At 39.4% G+C, this 26309-nt stretch overlaps 1 protein-coding gene across 11 annotated transcripts in view; it reads right to left on the bottom strand.

Annotated features, from left to right (window-relative positions):
* The window catches only part of NUP210L (nucleoporin 210 like), a 102102-nt gene extending 75882 nt beyond the window's left edge, over window positions 1–26220 (bottom strand). For 9 of the 11 annotated variants that reach the window (XM_070785585.1, XM_070785587.1, XM_070785588.1 and 6 more), the window contains exons 1-10: window positions 25095–26220; window positions 23448–23584; window positions 17275–17406; window positions 16295–16388; window positions 15622–15772; window positions 13168–13300; window positions 12082–12240; window positions 7571–7639; window positions 6597–6703; window positions 5778–5918 (exon numbers count right to left, since the gene is read on the bottom strand). In XM_070785585.1, coding sequence (XP_070641686.1) covers window positions 5778–5918; window positions 6597–6703; window positions 7571–7639; window positions 12082–12240; window positions 13168–13300; window positions 15622–15772; window positions 16295–16388; window positions 17275–17406; window positions 23448–23584; window positions 25095–25291 — 1320 coding nt within the window. In that variant the 5' untranslated portion in view covers window positions 25292–26220. Of the gene's footprint in view, window positions 1–5777; window positions 5919–6596; window positions 6704–7570; window positions 7640–12081; window positions 12241–13167; window positions 13301–15621; window positions 15773–16294 lie in introns of all 11 variants that reach the window. The other 2 variants (XM_070785589.1, XM_070785596.1) reach the window with 2 other exon arrangements.
* Window positions 26221–26309: the final 89 nt, after the last annotated feature.

Raw genomic sequence — 26309 nt, 5'->3', positions numbered from 1 at the left:
ATAAAGAAAGCGGAGCACTGAAGAATTGATGCTTTTAATAACTGTGGTGTGGGAGAAGACTCTTGAGAGTCTCTTGGAAAGCAAGGAGATCCAACCAGTTCATCCTAAAGGAAATCAGTCCTGAATATTCATTGGAAGGACTGATGAAGCTCAAACTCCATTACTTTGGTCACCTGTTGCAAAGAACTGACTCATTGGAAAAGATCCTGATGCTGGGAATGATTGCAGGCAGGAGGAGAAGGGGACAACAGAGAATGAGATGGTTAGATGGCATCACCGACTCCACAGACATGAGTTTGAGGAAGCTCAGGGATTTGTTGATAGACAGGGAAGCCTCGTGTGCTGCAGTCCATGGGGTTGCAGAGTCGGACATGACTGAGCCACTGAATTGAACTTAACTGAAACAGAGAACTTGAAATGACTATGAATAAAAAGAAGAAACATTAAAAATTATTAATGGTATCTCACAGATCATTGGTGGGGATATAAAATAATACAGCCATTTTAGAAAGTTTGTCAGTTTCTTATAAAACTTAACATGTAGCTACTATGACTCAAGCATTTTTTATTAATTAATTATTTTTTTTTTGGCTGTGCTGGATCTTCATTACTGCATGTAGGCTTTCTCTAGTTGGGGTGAGCAGGAGCTACTCTCTAATTGTCATGTGCAGACTTCTCCTTGCAGTGGCTTCTGTTTTGGAGCACAGGCTTTAGGCTTGTGGGCTTCAGGATTTGCAGGTTGTGAGCTCCAGAGCATATGGGCTCAGTAGTTGTGGCACACGGGCTTAGCTGCTCCGCAGCATATGGAATCTTCCTAGACCAGGGATTGAACCTGTGTTCCCTGCACTGGCAGGCAGATTCTTCTCCACTGTACCACAGGGAAGTCTCCACTCTTAAGCATTTTATCCCAGAGACATAAAAACATATTCACAGCAAAATCTATACAACAATGTTGTTGTTTTAGTTGCTAAGTTGTGTGACTCTTCTGCGATCCCATGGATTGTAGCCCTCCAGGCTCCTATGTCCATGGGATTTTCCAGGCAAGAATACTGTAGTGGGATGCCATTTCCTTCTCCAGGGGATCTTCTCAACCCAGGGATTGAACCCTCATCTTTTGCACTGCAGGCAGATTTTTTACCACTGAGCCACCTGGGAAGCCCACAAGAATCTTTAGAGCAGCTTTATTTATAATTGCCAAATAATAGGAACAACCCAAATCATCCTTATAGGTGAATAGTTAAAATCCAGTACATCTATACAATGGGATATTATTCACCAATTATTTTTATTCAGTAATTTTTAAAATTATATAGTGATATACTCAATTTGGATTGATCTTGAGGGCATTTTTTTCTTTCTTTTAAAAAAATTATTTGTAGTTGGCTGTGCTGGGTCTTCACTGCTGTGCACAATCTTTCTGTAGTTGCAACTGGCAGGAGCTACTCTTCATTGCAGTGCATGGGTTTCTCATTGCAATGGCTTCTCTTGTTGTGGAGCATGGGCTCTAGAGAACTCAGGCTTCAGTACTTACAGCTCAGGGGCTCAGTAGGTGTGGAGCACAGGCTTAGTTGCTCCACAACATGTGGGATCTTCCCAGACCAAGGATCAAACCCGTGTCCCTTGCAGGTGGTTTCTTAACCACTGAACCACCAGGGAAGTAGTTTTATTTAAACTTCCAGATTTTATTTTAAATTTCCTGATCAAAAGGAAACTTAGACAGCTAAATAAAAAACAAGATTACAAATCAAGATAGTCTGCAGGCCACCAGATTGTGATCTCTGTCATAGAGGCTTCTATAAAACTATGTTAAGAGGGCTTCCCTGATGGCTCAGTTGGTAAAGAGTCTGCCTGCAATGTGGAAGACCTGGGTTAAGAGGTTAAGAAGTTAAGGAACTTCCCTGGTGGTCCACCCCTTCATGGATCACAGCCTTGTCATGGCAAAGGGGCTTGCATAACTCAGTGAAGTCATGAGCCATGTCATGTAGGGCCACCCAAGACAAGCGGGTCCTGGTGGAGATTTCTGACAAAACGTGGTCCATTGGAGGAGGGAATAGCAAACCACTCCAGTATTCTTGCCATGAGAACCCCATGAACAGTATGAAAAGGCAAAAGATATGACACCAGACAATGAGCCCCCAGGTCGGAAGGTGTCCAATGTGCTACTGGGTAATAACAGGGCAATTTCTAACAGCTCTGGAAAGAAGGAAGTAACTGGACCAAAGCAGAAATGATGCTCAGTTGTGGATGTATCTGGTGGTGAAAGTAAATCTGATGCTCTGAAGAACAATATTGCATAGGAACCTGGAATGTTAAGTCCATGATTCAAGGTAAATTGGACATAGTCAAGTAGGAGATGGCAAGAGTGAACATCAACATCTTAAGAATCAGTCAACTAAAATGGATGGAAATGAGTGAATTTAAACCAGATGACCATTATACCTACTACTGTGGGCAAGAATCCCTTAGAAGAAATGGAGCAGCCCTCATAGTCAATGAAAGAGTCCAAAATGCAGTACTTGGGCGCAAACATAAAAATGATAGAATGATCTTAGTTCATTTCCAAGACAAACCATTCATCATCACAGTAATCCCAAGTCTACACCCCAACCACTGATGCCAAAGAAGTTGAAGTTGACTGGTTCTCTAAAGATCTACAAGACTTTCTAGAACTAACTCCAAAAAAAAGATGCCCTCTCAATCATAGGGGGCTGGAATGCAAAAGTAGAAAGTCAAGAGATACCTGGCAAGTTTGACCTGAAGAACTATGGACAGATGTTCATAACATTTGTACAGGAGGCAGTGACCAAAACCATTCCAAAGGAAAAAAAAATGCAAGATGACAATGTCTGAGGAGGCTTTACAAATAGCTGAGGAAAGAAGAGAAGCAAAAAGCAAAGGAGAAAGGGAAAGATACACCCAACTGAATGGAGTGTTCCAGAGAACAGCAAGGAGATAAGAAGGCCTCCTTAATGAAAAATGCAAACAATTAAAAGAAAACAATAGAATGGGAAAGACTAGAGGTCTCTTCAATAAAATTGGAGGTATCAAGAGACTATTTCATGCAAGGATGGGCACAATAAAGGGCAGAAATTGTAGGAACCTAACAGAGGCAGAACAGATTAAGAAGAGGTGGCAAGAATACACAGAAGAACTATACAAAATAGGTCTTAATGACTGGGATAACCAAAATGGTGTGATCTCTTACTTAGAGCCAGACATTCTGAAGTGTGAAGTGGGCCTTAGGAAGCATTACTACAAACAAAGATAGTGGAGGGGATGGAATTCCAGCTGAGCTATTTCAAATCATAAAAGATGACGCTGTGAAAGTGCTGCACTCAATATGCCAGCAAATTTGGAAAACTCAGCAGTGGCCACAGGACTGGAAAAGGTCAGTTTTCCTTCCAACCCCAAAGAAAGGCAGTGCCAAAGAATGTTCAAACTATCGAACAACTGCACTCATTTCGCATACTAGTAGGTTATCCTCAAAATCCTTCAAGCTAGGCTTTAGCAGTACATGAACCGAGAACTTCCAGATGTACAAGTTGGGTTTAGAAAAGACAGAGGATCAAAGATCTAATTGCCAACATTTGCTGAATCACAGAGAAAGCAGGACAATTCCAGAAAAACATCTGCTTCATTGACTATGTGAAAGCCTTTGACTATGTGGAAAATTCTTCAAGAGATGGGAATACCAGACCACCTCACCTGTCTCCTGAGAAACCTGTATACAGGTCAAGAAGCAACAGTTATAACTGGACATGAACAACAGACTGGTTCAAAATCGGGAAAGGAATACAAGGCTGTATATTGTCATCTTGTTTATTTAACTTATATGTAGATTACATCACATGAAATGCTGGGCTGGATTAATCATAAGCTGGAATCAAGATTGCTGGGAGAAGTATCAATAACCTCAGATACGCAGATGATACCACTCTAATGACAGAAAATGAAGAGGAACAAAAAAGTTTCTTGATGAGGGTGAAAGAGGAGAGTGAAAAAGCTGACTTAAAACTCAACATCCAAAAAAAAGATCATGGCATCCGGTCCCATCACTTCAGGGCAAATAGAAGGGGAAAAGTGGAAGCAGTAACAGAGTTCCTTTTCTTGGGCTCCAAAATCACTGCAGAGGGTGACTGTAGCCACAAAATTAAGACACTTGCTCCTTTAAAGGAAAGCTTTACAAACCTAAACAGTGTATTAAAAAGCAGAGACATCACTTTACTGACAAAGGTTCCTATAGTCAAAGTTATAGTTTTTCCAGTAGCCATGTACAGATATGATAGTTGGATCATAAAGAATGCTGAGTGCTGAAGAACTAATGTTTTCTAATTGTGGTGCTAGAGAAAACTCTTGAGAGTCCCTTGGACTTCAAGGAGATCAAACCAGTCAATCCTAAAGGAAATCAACCCTGTATATTCATTGGAAGGACTGATGCTGAAGCTGAAGTTCCAGTACTTTGGCCATCTTGATGTGAAGAGCTGACTCACTGGAAGAGACTTTGATGCTGAGAAAGACTGAAAGTAAAAGGAGAAGAGAGCGGTAGAGGATGAGATGGTTAGATAGTATCATCAACTAAATGGATATGAATCTGAGCAAATTCCAGGAGATAGTGAAGGCCAGGGAAGCCTGGCATGCTGCAGTCCATGGGGTGACAGAGTTGGACATGACTTAGCAACTGAACAACAACTGGTGGTCCAGTGGTTACGAGTCCACCTGTCAATGCAGGTGACACAGGTTTGGTCTCTGGATCGGGAAGATTCCACTTAGTTGCTGTGGAGCAACTAAGCCTTCGCGCCACAACTACTGAGCCCACGTGCTTCAACTACTGAAGCCCGTGCACCTAGATCTGGTGCTCTGCAACAAGAGAACCCACTGAGATGAGACTCCTAGGAACCGCAAAGTTTAAACTTAACCTTAAAATCAATGGGAAGCCACCAAAGGAATTTAAACAGTAAATACATAATTTTTATAGTTTTTGTAATATCATTCTAGCCACAGACAATATTGAAGGTAGAGTATCAGTTTAGAAGCTACTGTGAAAGTCTAGGTGAAAGACAGCAGTGTCTCCTTCACCTAGTAAGAAATGGATTTGAGAGATTTTTAGAAGAATTGACTTAGCATTCAATGATGTACTGAACGGAGGAGGTGAGGGAGAAGGTAGAGTCAAGAGGGACTCTTGGGATTTTGCCTCAAATAGCTGGGGAAAGGATCACTGGAGAAAAAGTAGGTTTACAGAGGGAAACAAATCTGACGGACTGTTAAAAGTCGGATATTTGCACGTTTTTAGAGGCGTTAGAAACAGATAAATTCCTTATCCTTTCACCCAGTAACTCCACTTCTGGTATTATACCATACAAAAATTAACCAAAAGGAATAGAAATTGTCTGAAGATACTCAGTTATGCCATTTACAAAGTAAAAACCTGCTAAAAGTGCAAAGTTGGTGGCATGGTTAAACAATTGGCATATTAATCTATGTATTTTTAGAATACAAAATACTCTTATGTGGATCTGATGACACAAGGAAACATGGATATGGAATAATTTTTAAAGGAACCTCAAATGACACATATACAAAATGACCATAAACGCAGATATATGCAATAACAGAGACCGGAATGGAAAATCTGCAGAGGTATAAACTACTAAGTGTACTGTTTATTAGTTTATTTTGTGAAAGATAATAGTGAGATATGCTATATATGTGCTAGCAAATCAAATCAAGCAAATCTTGTCAGTATTCTCAGGATTCCAAAAAATCCTTTTAATTCCTACCTGGTAAACGATGGAAGCCAGAGATGCATTTATCAAAACCACACCATCTTTCAGAGCTTTTACAACATGGTAAGATCCATTCACAGTAGTTAGCTGCTCTTCAAAGTACTCCCTCAGGAACTGGTACATAATCCTGAGATTCTGAAAATCAGCCCCAAAGTAGCACAAATCTGAAGAGATTTTTTTTTATTCCCTAATGCCATTTTAAACTCAAAGCAAAAAAATAAATAAATAAATAAATAAACTCAAAGCATTAAAAAAAAAAAAAGTGTGACTACACATTCTGGGGCTTAAAGAAGTAAAAATAAAAATCTTTGCTCGCCCTCATCAAATTCTGTTGGAAAGATGTCATTTTAAAATGGTACTAGTGTCTGAAAGATCCATTAATGACAAGCAATTAGAAATAGTAAGCTTCAAAGCTTATGTCAATTTTAGTGTAATTTGTGCCATTCCAGAAACTGACAGTTGGGGGTAGGGTGGGGAATGGATGCTGGAGAATGACTACAACATTTTACATCTAATGATCATACTCTAAAACTCTGGTAACTTCTCTGAAATGAAGTTTTAGAATGAGGATCCCCTCCAAAGTGCTACCCTTGGTGCCAACTTCATCTCTTTCCTATAATTCTAACCAAGTTGTATCTTTTACTTCTGGTTTAGTATTCCTCAAGGATAGAACTACTTAATAATGATAAAGTAGTAACTTGCATTTTCTGAAGGCAAAATCTGGAAGCAAAGAAAAAGTTTTCCTAGCAAAAAGACTGCCCACTGAAGGAGTTACCCTTAAGGGGGCTAGAAAAATTCAAAAGATAGACTCACATCTGAAATATAGACTTTTGTGCTGCTTTTATCAAATACTTCTACTGTAATAACATAGACCTGTCCCACCTCTAGACTCCATCGGTCTCCAGGTTGGACTGTGAAACCTGTACACAAATCAATAAAGAAAAATATCAGAAGAAGCCATTTTTCTATAATGAATTTTAAAAATACAAACTTTAAAAAGCCATTTAAACAGCAAAAGTCACTAGTAGATGGAGATGGTTTCCAAAGTAGATCCTTTAGTTCCCTCTATAAAACTATAATAATTTGGGGTTCCAAAGATTCTAGTTTAACTTAGTTCATCTCAGGTATAAAAGAAGCATTCTCACATCTGTATACAGATACCACCCACCCCAAACCCACAATTTTGCTCATTTCTGATATGTCAAGCAAGTTTTCAGCTGCTTTCAGTCAGATTCATTGCTTCATGTGGCTTAAGGACATAGGTTTCTTCTTTCTTTGTATGAAGTCTCTTTTCCTAGTCCAACCTTGTATTACATGGAGTTTCATACTTTTTCACAGTCTATTTCAAGATGCTTTACTCTTGCAAATAGCATTTAACTAGAACAATGCGACTCCAGTACTCTTGCCTGGAAAATCCCATGGACGGAGGAGCCTGGTAGGCTGCAGTCCAGGGGGTCGCTAAGAGTCGGACACGACTGAGCGACTTCCCTTTCACTTTTCACTTTCATGCATTGGAGAAGGAAATGGCAACCCACTCCAGTGTTCCTGCCTGGAGAATCCCAGGGACGGGGGAGCCTGGTGGGCTGCCATCTATGGGGTTGCACAGAGTCGGACACTACTGAAGTGACTTAGCAGCAGTAGCAGAACAATTCAAGAAAACATGTCAAAGTAAGGTTGAATTTTAAATTAGTTAAGTCTCAAAATGAAGCACTCTAATCTTTAATGCAGTCATTTCAGTGGCATACTTTAAGTTATTTGGCTTTCTGAAAATCATTATCTAAAAATACCTAAAAATCCAGGCTCTACAACATATATGGTGCAATTTGGGAGTCCAGACACAGATCGCATATGGACATCTTAATTTTTGCTTAAGGAAATTTTATGAGCTAGATTTGGGTGAAAAGAAAAATATAAGCTACCAAAATGAATAAATAAATAAATAAGCCCATAAACAAAAGCAAGTAAAAATTCTTTCATTATCTCTTAGAAAGCAAAACTTAAATGCATACATTCTGAGAAAAATCTGAGGGTTCAGTAATCACGGGTATCAGGTATTCTTGAATTTCAAATATCAGGAAGATGAAACGAAAGAAAAAAAGATCTTGCTCCAAGTTTTTAATATTCATTTAGCTACAGAATCCTCTTCCCCTGTAAAAGTGTTTCATAGGAGCCCATTAGGGAAAGCAGGACAAAGTGGAATTGCTCTGGCTGAAGAAATGGACAGTGGTGGATGGAGAGGGAGCAGCATGACTTGGCATCCAGCCCAGTAACTTGCCTCGGGCTCCCCAGACAGTTTTAAAAATCACTAATTGATTTTCTATTACCTGTGGCAATTCTTTAATATCAAAATGTTTTCTCTTCCACCAGAGATACTTCTATGTCATACATCACACTACACATTATTTATTCTGTTAGCCTATAACACTACACATTATTTATTCTGTTAGCCTATACACAATCTGGGGCTTCTCAGGTGGTGCTAGTGGTAAAGAACCCTCCTGCCAACGCAGGAGATCTAAGAGATGCAGGTTCAATCTCTGGATTGGGAAGATCACTTGGAGGAAGGCATGGCAACCCACTCCAGTATTCTTGCCTAGAGAATCCCATGGATAGAGGAGCCTGGTGGGCTCTTGTCCACAGGGTCACAAAGAGTCAGACACTACTGAAGCAACTTAGCATGCCTACACAATCTAATTAGTAATGTAATTCCTTCTCAGAAATATACTATGTCCAAAAGCTAAGAAGAAATTATTTCTGCTCTGAGAAATGTATTACTGAAATGATCGGACAGAAAACTCTTATTATTTCTAAGTATACTAATTTAGAAGTGCTGTTAATTCAGTCATGCACTAGGCTATAATTAGGCACTACAGTATCTATAGTGACAAAGCAAAACATTTAATCTATTTCAGGGATCAAACTTTTAAAGCTGCCCAAGTACTTTAAAAGAACTATTAATATACATACAATTGATATGCTAATTAAAATTTCTTTTTTTAGTGAATGTCAAAGTTGCTCAGTCGTGTCCAGCTCTTGGCAACCCCATGGACTATACAGTCCATGGAATTCTCCAGGCCAGAATACTGGAGTGGGTAGCCTTTCCCTTCTCCAGGGTATCTTCCCAACACAGGGATTGACCCAGGTCTCCCACATTGCAGGAGGATTCTTTACCAGCTGAGCCACAAGTAAAAGCCATTTGGTTTTACTATTCATTAAAGCAGATCTTTTAAACACTGTGTCAATCTGAGTTTGGTTTTAGTACATACTACATTCATAAACTATAAGAGCTAAAAGGAAATTCCCTCGTAGCTCAGTTGGTAAAGAATCCACTGCAGTGCAGGAGTCTACCTGCAACGCAGGAGACCTGGGCTAGATTCCTGGGTTGGGAAAATCCCCTGGAGAAGGAAATGGCAACCCACTCCAGTATTCTTGCCTGGGAAATTCCATGAACAGAGGAGCCTGGTGGGCCACAGTCCATGGGGTCAAAAAAGAGTTGGACACAAGTGAGCAACTGAACATGCATGCAGAAGGAAATTCAGGAGCATATCATTCCTTTCATTTTACAGATGAGGACACAGATCTCAATAGGTCTCTAAACCAGTTCATCCCTCCATAATCAGAATAAGACATCTACCTTTTATCTAATCCTTCCCTGTTTGGAATTTCATTTTATCTTGCTCCTCCGAAATCTTACTCCTCAGAAATCTAGCTCCATCAACTGACCTTCTTTTCATCTATATCTCTGCCATCTCTCTGTTTAACTTACAGACATATTCAAGTTTCTCTTAACTTAAAAAAATTTTGTCTTCTTCAAACTTCTGCCTTGTTTTCCTCCTCCTTTTTAAAGCCAAGCTTTAAAAACCCAAGCTTTCCACTTTTATTGGAAAAGTGATCCAAGACTTCCTAGTTACTAGAGACTTTCAGTCTTTATCTCTGCTGATTTCACCTGAAGAACATTCTCATTGCAAATTCCTCACTTGGTTACCATGAAATTTTTCTCTCCTGATTTTCCTACTATTTCCTACTCTCCCAATTTCCTATTAAACATTCTTTCTGGGCATCCTTAAAGTTCCTCCTCTTCCAAATGAACCTTAGAAGCTGGCAGTCCAGAGTTATGTCTTTGGTCCTCTTCTCCTCTCACTCTGCATATTCTCTCTAGGTTCACTTTCTCTACAACAGCTTCAACTATCACCTGGCTATAAATTAATAACTTTGAAAGACTTTTCTTCATCCTGAATCTTTCTCCTCAAGATGCATAATAAAAATTTCTGCTTGGATGTCTACCCCACAGATACTTCAGGTTGACATGTGAAAAACTAGTTTTCTTTTCCCTTAAACATGCGCCTTCTTTTATATCACCCATCTCTATGAGTACCACCAGCCACCCTAAGGCAGGCGCTGGAATAAATTATGAATCGTCACCTTCCATGTCAAGAGGTAAATATATTTTAATATTTAATAACAATAAATAACAATATGGAATAAATAACAATATGAACTGAGAAAAAAATGAAAAAACTATGAAGAAAATCATGGTAAGTATGCCTGGGGAAGGCAGTTCAGGTAAGTGCCTGACGCACAGCTGGAACTAAATATCAAATATCTTAGTTTACTTTGTAGTTACTATTGTATTTGTTCACAAATGTCCTAGGCACCTTGAAATGACTAGAGAACAAACAACTCTGAACCAAAACCCCTCCTGAATGTTTTAGACAAATAATATAACAGAATATAACAGCTAATTAACAAATACTATTCTACAAGAAATACTATACCCTTTAAGACTGATAGGCTCTTACTCAGAGTAAGCCTACTAAGCCCTACATAGTTACTCCCTCTCCTACTCTATTACCTTTTCTACTATTTTGCCCTGATTCTCTGCACTCAGCCGCAGTGTCTTCCTTGCTCTTCTGTAAACATGCCAAACATGCTTCTGCCTCAGAACCTTTGAACTTGCTATTTCCTCTTTCTGGAGAGCCTTCACCCAAATATCTGTGTGGTTCATTGCTCAAATGCAGCCTTATCAGAGAGGACTTCCCTAACTACCCTGAGTAAATCCTCAGCACTTAGAGCAATGTTGAGCATATAGGAGAAATATAATAGGTATTTACTGAGTAAATTAAACAAATTAAATATTTGAGATTCAAAGATGCAAAAATAGGAAATATTTCAAAATCAATGCTGAGAATTTTATGAATTCTCTGGAAATTTCAATTTTCTGAGGATTTTAATCTTTATACTGTTTTGTTTTCATTGACTATATTAGAGCTCTAAGTAACTCTCTTTGTTCAATCCTTACAGAGCAGGTTTAGTGAATTTTTTAAAATTACTCTTAGACACAGATGTAAGGAACAGACTTTTGGACTTGTGGGAGAGGTGAGGGTGGGATGATTTGAGAGAATAGCATTGAACCATGTATATTACCATATGTAAAATAGATGATCAGTGCAACTTCAATGCATGAAGCAGGGCACTCAAAGCCAGTGTTCTGGGACAACCCAGAGGGATGGGGTGGGGAGGGAGGTGGGAGGGAGATTCAGGATGGGGAGACACATGTACACCCCGGGGTAATTCATGTTGATGTATGGCAAAAACCACTGCAATATTGTAAAGTAATTATCCTCCAATTAAAATATATTAACTAAAAAATTACTCTTGCCTCAATTTAACAATTAAGTAGCCACTGCAGACAATATCATCTTTTCTCAATTATTCATGTAAAAACAAGAACAAATTAAATAACAGTTACACAAGTTCCTCCAAAGTCCTCCCCAGTCTCCTATTTATAATTTTTTAATATAACCTTATTTATATTTGGCTGTGCTGGGTCTTTGCTGCCACGTGGGCTTTTCTCTAGTTGCGGTACACAGGCTCTAGGGTGTGTGGCCTTCAGCAGTTGCAGCTCCCAGGTTCTAGAGCATAGGTTCAGTAGCTGTGGTGCACAGACCTAGTTGCTGAGCTGCATGTGGGATCTTCCCAGATCAGGTATTGAACTGTGTCTTCTACATTGGCAGGGAGATTATTTAGTACTGGGCCACTACGGAACCCTGCCTATTTACAATTTATATTATGTTGCACATAAGTTCTGAAGTCAACAGATTCCAAATTCCAACTATTCTTCTGTACCTACCCTTTGTTAGAAACTGTGACAATAATTTATAGTGCTTTTTAAAAGATAGAACCTATGGAAAATAAATGTAGTAGTGTTATAATCATGCTTAACCAGTTATTTTACCAAGGAACATGTCTAGCTTGCTCAAGGAAATATAGATTAGCAGTGAAAACTTGAAAAGGATACTTTTGTGGACGAAGATAAGGTTAGTGTGGCCCAGCTGGACAGCAGTCACCATAGCTGTTTTCTCATCCAGTGAAGCCACTTTCCCAGAAACAGAAATATTACATGAAACTCTGTGGTCTTGCAATTCTAGTGTATAATGTTCCAGGGGAAATTTCACCTCTGTAAGACATGAAAGATACATAACCATAATGAAAGCAATAGACAATAATATATTGTTGGATTATAAGAAGAAGCAGGTCAAAGTAAGAGCAAAATCTGCTTTTCTCTTTATTTCCTCCCAACTATAACGAATTTCTACATATATAGAAATTGAGGGGGACTACTATATGAGTTTATTGTTGCTTATATTCTTAAAACTCAGTAAACTAAGAGTAGGAGGAGGGATCTCCACTAGGAAAGTAAATAAAGGACTAATGTTAATGGAGCAAATGTACACTTTATAAACTGAGTGGGACTTTTGGGATCAGCAGGGTATTCAATTTTTCAGATAACAGAGTTTCTCAATAAACAGCTTTTTTACAAAGATTATTCAAACCCCTTCTATTAACCCCTTCTATTAACTATTAGGTAAAGCTTCTTCCCTTGTCCTAAGTTAGTAAACTTTTGGTTGTTTTAATAGACAATTCAGATGCTTATGGGCACTGAAGCTAAGTAGTAGTTGAACTATAGCATTAGTCTGTTTAAGATATGTGGGCTACCTCAGTCCAGTATTAGCTCAAGTACAGCAATTAAAGAATACAGTTGATCTTTGAACAGTACAGGGATTAGAGGCACTGACACAACCCCCACGCATCGACCTCCCCACGCAGTTGAAAATCCACGTATTAGTCAACCCTCTATAACCCCAGTTCTGCATGCACGCTTTTAGCCAACCAAACATCAGGTAGTACTGTAGTGTTTATTTTTTAAAAATCTGCATATAAATGGACCTGCACAGTTCAGACCTGTGTTGTTTGAGGGTCAACTGTACTTTTATCACAAAAATCTAAGACAGAAGTATTTTGCACATATAATGTGAAGCTGCTTCTCTTGTTAGCAGAAAAGATTTGGGAAATGTTAGTCTTAGGAAAAGCTAAATCAACTTACCTGTCATTCTTCCCTGAACCATTTTTGCAACTCGGTATTTAATATATGCACCTACTAAGAGATAAATATCTTGGGATGGTATAAGAAATATATTCTCCAAAACAAGCAGACGTATCAATGCTGCTGCCACTTTCTAAAAGAAGAAAAAAAAAAACAACAGAAAGTTTCCACAGGCAAAATCCTCAAGGCTGTCCTCCTTATTAAAGTTCACTTTTATAAATTTCTTCTAAAATATTTTGCCAAGATTAAAAAAATGCTTTCCTAAGCACAGATCATAATTTCAGTTAGCCTTAAAAAGTGATCATGAATATTAATGCAGTGTCAGCTTTCTAAGTCACTTATTAAGTCACTCAAACAAAAAATAGAAAACAACAAGCTTTCTAAAGGAGAAGGGTAGGTAAATAAAAAGGCAAGTGTGATAAAATGGGAAAAAGTAAGACCTAACTGTATTGCACTGAAATTCTTTTAACCAACCTCCAGTGAACTGACTTTCCACATTAAGTTAGTCTGTATCCCTTGTTGAACATATCAATTCTTGTGAAGGCTTACCCAATACAAGGTTAATAGGCTGCTCTCTAGAATGTCCACATATATGTTCCTGCCACTTGAATTAAATGCTTGCCAAAAGACATTTGTTTTTCTCAACTTTAATAATAATTAATTTAAAAAAAGCATTATATGAAAAGAGTTGTTTTCTATAAAAAATTTAAATGTTTTGAAAAGTTATAGTCATGACTTCCCTGGTGATCCAGTGGTTAAGAGTCTGCCTGCCAATGCAGTGGACACAGGTTCAATCTGTGGTCGAGGAAGATCCCACATGCTGCGGAGCGACTAAGCCTGTGCATCACAACTACTGAACCCATGCCCTAGAGCTTGTGCTCTGCAACAAAAGAAGCCACCACAATGAGAAGCCTGCGCACCTCAACTATAGAGTAGCTCCCACTCGCCGCAACTAGAGAAAGCCCCAGCACAGCCAAAACACAATGATCTGACTGTGGCTCAGATCATGAACTCCTTACTGCCAAACTCAGACTTAAATTGAAGAAAGTAGGGAAAACCACTAGGCCATTCAGATATGACCTAAATCAAATCCCTTACAAGTATACAGTGGAAGTGACAAATAGATTCAAAGGATTAGATCTGATAAACAGAGTGCCTGAGGAACTATGGACAGAGGTTCATGACATTGTACTGGAGGTGGTGATCAGAACCATCCCCAAGGAAAAGAAATTCAAAAAGGCAAAATGATTGTCTGAGGAGACAACCTTACAAATAGCTGAGAAAAGAATAGAAGCAAAAGGCAAAGGAGAAGAGAAAAGATACACCTATCTGATGCAGAGTTCCAAAGAACAGCAAGGAGAGATAAGAAAGCCTTCCTAAGTGAACAATGCAAAGAAATAGAGGAAAACAACAGAAAGACTAGAGATCGCTTCAAGAAAATGAGAGATACCATGGGAACATTTCATGCAAAGATGGGCACAATAAAGGACAGAAATGGTATGGACTTAACAGAAGCAGAAGATATTAAGAAGAGGTGGCAAGAATACACAGAAGAACTATACAAAACAGATCTTCATGTCCCAGATAACCACGATGGTGTGATCACTCACTTAGAGCCAGAATTCTGGAATGCAAAGCCAAGTGGAACTTAGGAAGCATCACTACAAACAAAGCTAGTGGAGGTGATGGAATTCCAGCTGAGCTATTTCAAATCCTGAAAGATGATGCTGTGAAAGTACTGCACTCAATATGCTAGCAAATTTGGAAAAGTCAGCAGTGGCCACAGGACAGGAAAAGGTCAGCTTTCCTTCCAATCCCAAAGAGAGACAATGCCAAAGAATGTACAAACTACCGCACAAATAAATTAATTAATTAATTTTTTAAAATTAATTTTTAAAAAAATAGTTAAAGGCAAGCTAAGGATAAATTAAAAAAAAACTTTTTTAATTAAGAAAAAAATTAAATAAAAAAAGAAATTAAAGGATAGCTAAGACGTACTGCTATCAAATTAGGTGTAGGTGAGAAATGTAAAAGACTAGGGGAAAATCCTTGAAAAATATATTAGAATTCTGCACTCAAATTACTTCACACATGTGTAATTTTTCACTCAACCATAAAATAAAATGAAAAAGAAACTAGAAACTAATTTATGCAAGAATAAGTATGTATATTTTTGACCAGTGAATTCGTAGACAAAGAAAAGTCTTGGACCTACATCAAAGGATTAGTGAATAAAATGCAGTTATGTTTTAAGAGAAAATGCCAGTAAAACATTTGTAATTGTACTTGGGTAATAACATGTTTAAGGAAGACAGGTTTTCAAAAAATGTTTATCCGTTTCAAATAACTTTTTCAACTGGCCTAAATCAATCAGGTTAGAGGGTTTCTATTATAGACAAACATAAGAAACTATTCCATAGGCAAGACTTAATGTCTATAGCACTAAATTTTTACCTTATAGAATGGTTCAGAAATTCGAACTTTTACGATAGCAGCACCAGTTTTAATGCCAGACACCAAAATCATATCTCCCTGTTTCTCTTCTTTTTCCATCTCAGCTATATATGCAGGGGGAGAATATTCTGCTTCAGAGTATCTCAAAATCCTAAAGAGATAAACTTTGTTTCTAGTAAATTATTCTTCTTCCATAAGGCTCTGAGAGACTTTAAACATAGTCTCTTCAATGTCTGTATAGTGTCAAAAGTTTAAAATTTCCACAATGACCAGATAAAAGAGAAGTACTTAATATGCTTCTGGCTAAAACTGTTGTAGGACTAAAACCCGGATTGTCTGAGAGCTATTGCTGGGCATTGAAGAGAAAATTTCATACTAATATCCACTCACTGTATTTCAGTGAGTGTTGATAGCTTGAAAAACAAAAGTGTCAGAAGATACGACAAATAATTGTACAGTTCTGATTTCATGAACTCCTCTGCAGTGACTCAAATTAAGCCATCATCAAGGTACCTACAGCCATGCCATATTTTCCCGTGGTAAATTTATTTGTTCCAAATAGTTCCAGATAGAAAAATGATCAAAACCCACACAAATGACTGCTGTTCAGTGTGCTACCCAAAGGCAGATGTCTCCTTCAAAGTCACATAGTTAGGTTTGGTTTCAAGGTTACCTAATTTTGCTAGACAGTTCTTCTATTGCTGATTCATTATCCCGGGCAATGCTCCACTCAAACACCATCCCTGCCAAACTACTAAAAGTATTTCCTGTAAAGCAAGGCAAAAGCAGATAAGACAAAATCACATGTTCAAAAAGATTCAGGTATCTTTAATAAGCAAGGGAAATTTAACTAGAAAATTATTTTTAAGCCTCTTTCATTAACAAATAGATGCACTATCATTAATGAATTAAAACACATCTACCAGGAAGACCCCTACACAGAGTAAGTACGGTTGCTGTATAAGCTTTCTGAAAGTGAAAATGACTCAAGCTGGTTAACTGCTGGTTGACAAAATTATGGCACTATTTCTGTTCCTTTCAACATAAAAAGGCCACCTTATAATCTATCTCAGGGTTGACAGTCATCCCTAAATCCTGGTCCCTCTAATAAAAATTTTTATAAAAACTAGATTTGAATATTACTAATATGTTCATTTCTCACATTTTAAAAATTGCTCTTCACTAGTTTACAAAGAAAGAAGCAATGCATTAAAGTGGTTTTTTTTACATATTACACAAGTGTAGTATGTGAAAAACAATGTAAAATCAGTCTTAGGAAAGATAAAATTATAAAATTTTCACAGGTTTACATTTAATTCTCTTGGCCTACAGAAAGTAGACTGATCAAAACAGAGATAATAATAAATTCCAAAATGTACTTTTTTTTTTCCTCCAAAAATGTTCTTAATTGTTGGGACCATTAGCAGAAGCCCAGTAGCAGAATTTGGATTCTGAACTAGGAAATTTTAATGAAAGTCTGTAGTTAATACATCAAACCACACTCAGAATTGTTAATTCTTCTTGCACATGAACTTCATATGAGAAAATAAACATTATTTCCAACCTACTTTTCTCTCTCAAATTTGTTTCCAAAAACTAAACACAAAAGTGTTCATTTTAGGTAATTTTGTTGAATCCTCTGGCATTCGTTACCTTCAGCATCCAATGCCCTCACCATCAGTTCCAGTGGTGAATCATCTACATAGAGTTCCCGAGTTCGAGATATAATTTCAATGCTGTTTATCACATCAACCTTAACATCACACCGCAGTTCATGGTCAGTCACTAAAACGAACCCAAAAACTGAGAATTTAATTCAACAGGTCATGAATCTATTAAATGTTTCATATACTGAGGAGCTTATTCTAAATATTAAGAAAAAGAAAGGCATAATAGTTCCTTTCAACCTGTGGAAGAAAACAGCATAGCAACAAAATATATAAGAGCATCTGTTTACAAGAATAGACACTAGAGCAGTGATTCCCAGACACTGATCTATAATAATGTTTTTATTCACCCATCAAAAAATGAGAATTTTAAAACATAATAAAATTAAATATATTCACTTTATATATTCCCTGGGACTTCCCTGGTGGCTCAGACGGTAAAGTGTCTGTCTACAATGTGGGAGTCCCGGGTTCGATCCCTGGGTCAGGAAGATCCCCTGGAGAAGGAAATGGCAATCCACTCCAGTACTATTGCCTGGAAAATCCCATGGACAGAGGAGCCTGGTAGGCTACAGTCCATGGGGTCGCAAAGACACGACTGAGCGACTTCACTTTCACTTTAAAGGAATATATATTCAATATTACTTTTGAAGTGTTAGAATGCTTTTCCTTTTATGAAATTTTAAGAGTTTATTTTTTTAAATGTGTTTATTTAGGAAAGTAAGAGGGTGGCAACCATATGCCATTCCTGTCTGCCAATAAATTTCTCACTTCATTTCTTTCAATTTTTTTTTCCTGGACCATGAGATTTTTAGCCTGAGAATCACATATTAGACCCAACTAGGGTTCCACTCAATATGTTCGTTGCTCAGTTGTGCCCAACTCTTTGCAACACTGTAGACTGCAGCCTGCCAGGATCCTCTGTCCATTGAATTCTCCAGGCAAGAATACTGGAGTGGGTTGCCATTCCCTTCTCCGGGGGGGTCTTCCTGACCCAGGAATCAAACCCAGTTCTCCTGCATTGCAGGCAGATTCTGTACCATCTGAGCCACCAGAGAAGCCCAATATAGTCATGATTAACTTCAGAAACACAAATTGAAACAGTACAGAAAGTAGACTTATTTCCATAAAGATGAAATAAGGGTGAAATAAAAATTATTTTGGGGACTTCCCTGGTGGCACAGTGAATAGGAATCTGCCTGCCAACCCAGGGGACACGGTTTCAATCCCCGATCCAGGAAAATTCCACATGCCTCGGAGAAACTAACTCTGCGTGCCACAACTACTAAAACCCACTCACCTAGAGCCTGTGCTCCACGACAAGAGAAGCCACTACAATGAGAAGCCCATGCACCGCAACAAAGAGCAGCCCCAGCTCACTACAATAGAGAAAGCCTGTGAGCAGCAGTGAAGACCCAATGCAACCAAAAAATAAATTAAATTTTTAAAAATTATTAAAAAATATTTTGGGACTTCCCTGGTGGTACAGTAGGTAAGAATCTGCTGGCCAATGCAGGGAACAGAGGTTCGATCCCTAGTCCAGGAAGATTCCACATGCCGAGAAGCAACCAAGACCACACATTACAACTACTGAAGTCCATGTGCCTAAAGTCTCTGCTCTGCAACAAGAGAAGCCACCACAGTGAGAAACTCTTTCACTACAACAAAGAGTAGCCCCTGCTTGCCACAACTAGAGAAAGTCTGTGCACAGAAACAATGATTCAGTGCAGCTGAAATATAAATAAATTAAAAATTTTTTTTAAGTATTTGCTGAACAATAACCACATGCTGAGCACAGTGCAAAATGTACTGATCATTCCATTCTATTCTCTCCACCGAAATCACTCAGCTGTCTAAACCCTTAACCCTTTCTTCACCCTTCACGTGAACTTTTATACCTAAAATTTATGCCTTCATCTCCAAACTCCTCTACCTGTCCTGTACCTAAGGTTGAAAATCTAGATATCCCACTACAAAAATGCATTTTCATATATTCATAGACTACATCTGGAATGATACAGAAAAGTGGTTGTCTCTTGGAGAAATGAGATTAGAGATTTACTTTTCATTATATAACCTTTTCGGGTTTCCCTGGTGGCTCAGACAATAAAGAATCTGCCAGTAATGCAGGAGATTACCCCTGGTTGATCCCAGGGTCGGAAAGATCCCCTGGAAGGGAATGGCTGCCCACTCCAGTATTCTTGCCTGGAGAATTCTATGGACAGAAGAGCCTGATGGGCTACAATGGGGTCACAAAGTATAGGACATGATTGAATGACTAACACTTTCACTACTTTCACATATAACCTTTCATATTCTTTAAATATTTTATCAAAGAGAGGTAACATCTAGTCAGAACAAAACAAAACAAAAAATCAAAATAAATCTAACACTCTTACCAAATAGAATATGCCCACCTCGTCTCTCACCATTATCCATCTCTGTCACAGTTGAGTAGTAGTGAAAGTCACTCGGTCATGTCCAACTCTTTTCGACCCCATGTAGCCCACCAGGCTCCTCTGTCTATGGAATTCTCCAAGCAAGAATACTGGAGTGGGTTGCCATGCCCTTCTTTAGGGATCTTCCCAATCCAGGGATTGAATCCAGGTCTCCCACACTGCAGGCAGATTCTTTCCTGTTTGAGCTACTAGGGAATTCCCTAGTAGCTAGTGGCTAAACTCTGTCATAGCCACTCATTTTCTCTATTAGACTATCACCAAAAACATCATAAACAAAATCCCAAGCACCTAAACACCAATGGAGTGCTTAAATCTTTTAACCTTTACAGATACCTTATGGTTAGTAGGTAATTCAATATCTGTCAAACAAATGAAGAGTTTCTCTTAAGGCATGCTCTTCCCTTTCAAAATGTCCCTTCCCATTTCAGAGTGCCAGTTTCCATTAAGATAAGAATGCATCTTGTAGAACACTAAGACTGCCATTCATTACTGGGAATCTCCATCATCTATGTACACAATTGTTTTAATAGCAAAATTGTGAAAGCTGATTTGAAAGATAATTTTGGAATATTCACAAGTCAGATGAAACCAAGCTGAGAGCCAGATTTGACATTTCTCCAAGCAACTGTGTGCTCTTTCAACATCAGAATGAATTCATGTAGCTAAGAGTAATTGCATGACTTCCCTGATGGTACAGATAAGAATCTGCCTGCTGCAAGGGGCAGGGGTTCGATATCTGGTTCAAGAATATTCCGTGAGCCACAACTACTGAGCCCATGCTCTAGAGCTTGTGAGCCCCAACTGCTGAGCCCATGCACCTAGAGCCTATGGTCTGCAACAAGAGAAGCTATAGCAATGAGAAGCCTGTGCACCACAATGAAGAGTAGCCCCCTCTCGCCACAACTGGAGAAAGCCCACTCACAGCAACAAAGACCCAGTGCAACCAAAAATAAATAAAATTTGAAAACAGTAATTACATTAAAAAGAGCATATGTGACCAAAGCAACACTTTTCTCATCTTCGTATCCTTCTCTATACACTGTAGCTGCCCTGCATGACACAGTCCTCAAAGATTCTCATCTTTGAAATCTCATATTTCATCAACTCCAAGACACTCATTTTTCTGACATTTCAACATCTCTGAAATTAGGGTTTTATCTTATGACTGATGACATCTTAGAACTGTCAACCACCAGGAGTCATAGCATAGTTATCATTTACTGCACTTGTGAGAACTTTAAAAGGGCCAACATCAAACTTGCAGAATGGGTATTAGTAGTTGGAATAAAACATGGTGAACAGTGGTGGAGCACTCTTTCCCCTTGGAACCAAACAGTTAAGGACACAGAGTGGGAAAGATGGCGACTCAGATGTGCTAGAAACCTTCTCAAAGCTGGAGACAAAACAGGTCAGCTTTATAAATTGTAAAGCCAACTAATGAGTCCAATACTAATACCTTGTAGGTGGTTTTGGTTTAATTCTTTTAAGAAATGCAACATCACTAACAGTCTCAATGGTACAAAGGAAGATGTTGTGGGGATAAACACAGACATTGATGATTCCCAATCAAAAAGTGATTCAGGTGAAGCAAAAATGTTAAATTTTTCTTAGGAATATTTTAACCAGTTAATTTTATTTCCTTTTTATTAGGCTTGAGAGTGATACACAATAAAAATAACCATCTAAGTCAAAAAGAGCCCTTCAATAGGTATAAAGCAAAAATTCTAAGTGAAGAAAAGCAGTTTAGTTGGCAATGTTGTTCTTGCTGCTGCTGCTAAGTCACTTCAGTTGTGTCCGTCTCTGTGCGACCCCATAGACGGCAGCCCACCAGGCTCCCCCATCCCTGGGATTCTCCAGGCAAGAACACTGGAGTGGGTTGCCATTTCCTTCTCCAATGCAAGAAAGTGAAAAGTGAAAGTGAAGTTCTTCAGTCGTGTCCGACTCTCAGCGACCCCACGGACTTCAGCCTTCCAGGTGCCTCCGTCCATGGGATTTTTCAGGCAAGAGTACTGGAGTGGGGTGCCACTGCCTTCTCTGAACGTTGTTCTTAGTAGTACATTAAAAATAGTTAAAATAGACGGCATCTTCAATTATATGAAATATGGTATACCAAACATCTTAAATTTATTTTTAATAATACAGTATAGATATATAATTTATCAAAATATTTAAGAGCCATGCAGATATTTCTGACCTATCAATATGAAAATACCAAATGCCAGAAACTCAGGGACACAAATAGCAATTCTTAAGCTGCTCTGGTCTAAAATAGACTAGCATGTGCTTCCCAAATTTCGGTATGTATGAGAATCATCTGGAGAGCTTGTTAAAAACACAGATCCCTGGGACTTCCTTGGTGACTCAGTGGTTAAGAATCTGCCTGCCAAAGCAGGGAACACAGGTTTGATTCCTGGTCTGGGAAGATCCCATATGCCATGGAGCAGCTAAGCCTGTGCACAACTACTACTGAGATCGAGTGCTGCAATAACTGAAGCCTGCGCACCTTAGATGGAGAAGGCAATGGCACCCCACTCCAGTACTCTTGCCTGGAAACTCCCATGGACGGAGGAGCCTGGTAGGCTGCAGTCCGTGGGGTCGCTAGGAGTCGGATACGACTAAGCGACTTCACTTTTTCACTTTCATGCACTGGAGAAGGAAATGGCAACCCACTCCAGTGTTCCTGCCTGAAGAATCCCAGGGACGGTGGGGCCTGGTGGGCTGCCGTCTGTGGGGTCAAACAGAGTCAGACACGACTGAATCGACTTAGCAGCAGCAGCAGCAGCAGCAGCGCACCTTGTACCCATGCTCCCCAAGGAGAAGCCACTGCAATGGCAAACCCAAGCACCACAACAAATAGCAGCCACCACTCACTCCAACTAGAGAATGCCCTGGCATAGCAACTAAGACCCACTGAAGCCATAAATTAAAACCACAGATCCCCTGACTCATTCCAGAGATTCTGATACAGCAGATCAGGTGGGGCCTGAGAATTTACACTTCTAACAAGCTCCCAGGTGATGAAGATGCAGATTCATAGATGGCACTAGTACTTGAGAAGTACTAGTTTTTTATTTTATTTATTTATTGGCTTCACTTGGTCTCTGTTACTGCACACGGGCTTTGTTTGTCTAGTTGCAGTGAGCGGGGACTACTCTCGAGTTGTGGTGCTCAGGCTTCTCCTTGTGGTGGCTTCTCTTGTTGCAAAGCATGAGGTCTAGAGTGTTCGGACTTCAATAGTTATGTCATGTGGGCTTAGTTGCCTACGGCACATGGGATCTTCCCTGACCAGGAATTGAACCTGTGTCTCCTGCACTGGCAGGCAGATTCTTAACCACTGGACCACCAGGGAAGCCTGAGAAGTACTAGTCTTTATTCTGCCTTTTGCCTCACTCAAGACCAACCTCAGAACGTAACAACCAAGCTAGTTCTGATAAATAGGTCCTTCCCTTCTCCACTGATTCAACCAACCAGAGTTTCTGCTCTGTGTCAGGCACATTGCCAAGGGCTGGATGTTCAAAAATAAAAAAATTTAAAAAGTTACAGGCTAGGATGCCACAATTAAGGTTTATATTGCAGGAATCCTTTTTTCTACCTTAAGGGGCATTTGAAGCCAACACTGTCTGTGTTAACCATCTACAAAAGACATCAGATTTTTCTACTCCAGGGGAACAGTTACATAGTGTGTTTTGTCTCAACATACCTATCTCTCGAGCAAGAATAACACTGCTGAGGCGTATTGGTTGGGTAGATTCAGCAATGAGCACAGCTTTTTGAGAACATAAGGTGCCATTTTCATATAAAGGTTCAACAGTTACTGCATCATGATGGGTGGAATGCCTGCCAGGATAAAACACTTAAGAGTATGAAATACGAATGTGGGTTAAAATTAACTTTTGGTGGAATATAGGTTCCTATAGTTTTTCCATGTTACATACTACCAGGTGTATTTATAGGTTTTTCTTTAAAATAGAAACATTGCTTAAAGAGGTAAGATTTAAGTGGAAGAGACTGATGAGAACATTTTCCAGTGATCCCTTGTGCCAAGTTACATTCCTTCCTCAGTATTTAAAGTGTCACAATCTTCCCTCAGTATGTAAAAATAGGATTGATGCTGTGTTTCCAACAATGAGAGACCTGGCTTCTCAAACTCTGAGGAATGAATTTCCTCCAATCCTAGAAATTGGACTGTTGCTATCTAAGGTGGAAATCTTGCTAAAATTATGAGGCATGAGTCCAACTCAAAATACAGTTTAAAAAATCATTAATATTTTTGGATGGATGGAAGGAATTGATTGATTCCTTCAATCCTAGATTGACGCCTTCCATCATCCTCAGTCAGGAGATATGTCACAATGGATCACTGTGTAAGCCTGATTTCCTTATACAGCCTCATAAAATGGGAGATGAACTTCTTACACTGGAGAAAACTTGGTGCTTCTCTTCAGTGATGGTAAAGGGAAATCTCCAATTAGGATGAGCCCTCTGATACTGTGGAGCCCACTTGAGCTAGGTTCCCTTACCCTTAGGAAACCATACAACCTATGGTTGGGTTCTCTCACGCCAGAGAATCATGTCTTTTCAGCCTCAGTCAGAAAGTCATTCCCACCAGAGTTGATTACCCCAAACTTGAGTGTACACTTCAAGAGAGTACTCTCATATGAGGGAGGAAACATATTAATATGTGACAGGCAAATCTTATCTCCACCTAAAATACACCTTCTCACACAAGTTTATACTTCATATTATCTATGCCTCAATTCACTCACCTGTAAAATGGAAAAAATAGCGCTTAATTGATAAGACTGTAAAAACGGAATGAGTTAACACATGCAAAGTGCTTAGTTATGTATATAATAGTTAAGTGTTTTTACACTTAAAACCTCACTTTAGTTTGCAGCGAACTCGCACATCCTAAGCCTCTCTAGCCCCTCAATAAATTTCCTCAGACTTTGGGAACTCCTCGTCCTAGCTCTTAACACTGAAAGTTCTTTGCGGTGGGTAGCCATGGTTGTCTGAGGCCACCAACACAGGGTTTCCTTATACCCTGACAGCTGTTCACATAGTGACTACCCCTCCCAACACATACTATGAGAAAGCCAATCTCACACGTTAACTGCTCATAAAAGGACCCACACATAAGCTGAAAACATCCCACATGAGGGCAGGCCGTATTAGAAGGGCTGGCCCTCCATTCCTGCTGACTTCCCACCCCTGATCCCTACAGGCAAGGCTCTTCAGGATTAGTGACCACACAGTATTCCGGTGGCGTCTTCCGTTCAATGAACCCTTCCCATTCTTCCTGGGTGGCGTGGGGGTGCATACTCTCCGTGATCCCGCCACGCCTCACCAAGTGTAGCAGCCCCGCTGAGCCTCCAGCAGGAAAGGAACCCGGCCTGGCTCCCGGCCAAAGGGTAGCAACACCTGTGGTACATTAAGTTTGTTGGCCAGGGTTCCAAGCAAAAAGAGAAGCAGAAACAGGAGGCCCTGTAGAGTCACGCAGAACAGCCCGAAGCCTCGGGGATTTGGCGACCCAACTGCAGTCATGGCGCCCTTCAACTCCGTCTCCTCGCTTAACTACAGCCGTGCCCTCAGCTCCAATATCAGCCAATCCGCAGGCGTGACGTCAACAGGCGGCCGTACCGCTTGGAATTATGGGAATGTTTTTAGGAAGGGCTCCAACAAGCCGTTATGTTAACTTTAAGGCAGAAACCCAGCTAGCTACCCACTTAAAGGGCTACCTTCTTAAATATTGGGTGGCAGGCCTTTTTAATAGTAAAGAACAAGCAGAAAAACCTGAAAAATCTCTCCCAGTTAAATTTCTCCTTCTGTTGCCTACTATGGGTTTGACTCCTAGAGCAACCCCCCACCAACTTTTTTGGGGGGCAATAATTTCCCGTCAGCATTGGCCCGTGCATATAAATGGAAAAAATTGTTCCAGTCTCTGATATAAACAGCTGGACTTTGTCAAGGAAGCTGTGTCATTTTTACTAATAAGTCAGATTCATGTCCAGCCTCAAGGCCAGAGTGCAGGAAATGCCAGGCACTGGCGTCTCAAAGGCAGCTTTGAAAGTTATCCACTCACACAACCTGTCTGTAAGCAAATACTCTGAGAGGACCTCTTGTTAAATTAACTTGTTTTCTCCAAATATCTAACAAAGTATTAGCTCAAAGGCTGTCTCAGGACAGTTTACTAAAACCACACATATATAGGAGTATGTAATCAGTGTCATATTATTGCAGTTGTTTAGTGAGCAGAGTCCAATAAATCTGGGATTTATGAGAAAGAATAAGCATGACTGTAAAGGAAATACATAGCTGACCCTGATGATGCCAGTGTCAGATTAAAAACGTCTGACACATAAATGTTATTTCTAATCTTTACATTTACCTAAAAATACATATTATCTTTATTTTACAGATAATGAAACTAAATGGTTGACATAAGAACACACAACTAGAGATCTAGAGCTGAGTTTTGACCCCAGTTTGGACCACTTCCAAAGCGTGTGTGCTGCGTCAAATCCTACTGCTGCCACCCACAAAGATCTATCTTTACCCAAAC

Source organism: Bos indicus, chromosome 3 (genome assembly GCF_029378745.1).
Source record: "Bos indicus isolate NIAB-ARS_2022 breed Sahiwal x Tharparkar chromosome 3, NIAB-ARS_B.indTharparkar_mat_pri_1.0, whole genome shotgun sequence".
Taxonomy (NCBI): domain Eukaryota; kingdom Metazoa; phylum Chordata; class Mammalia; order Artiodactyla; family Bovidae; genus Bos; species Bos indicus.
This window is presented reverse-complemented; position numbering and strand designations above follow the sequence as displayed.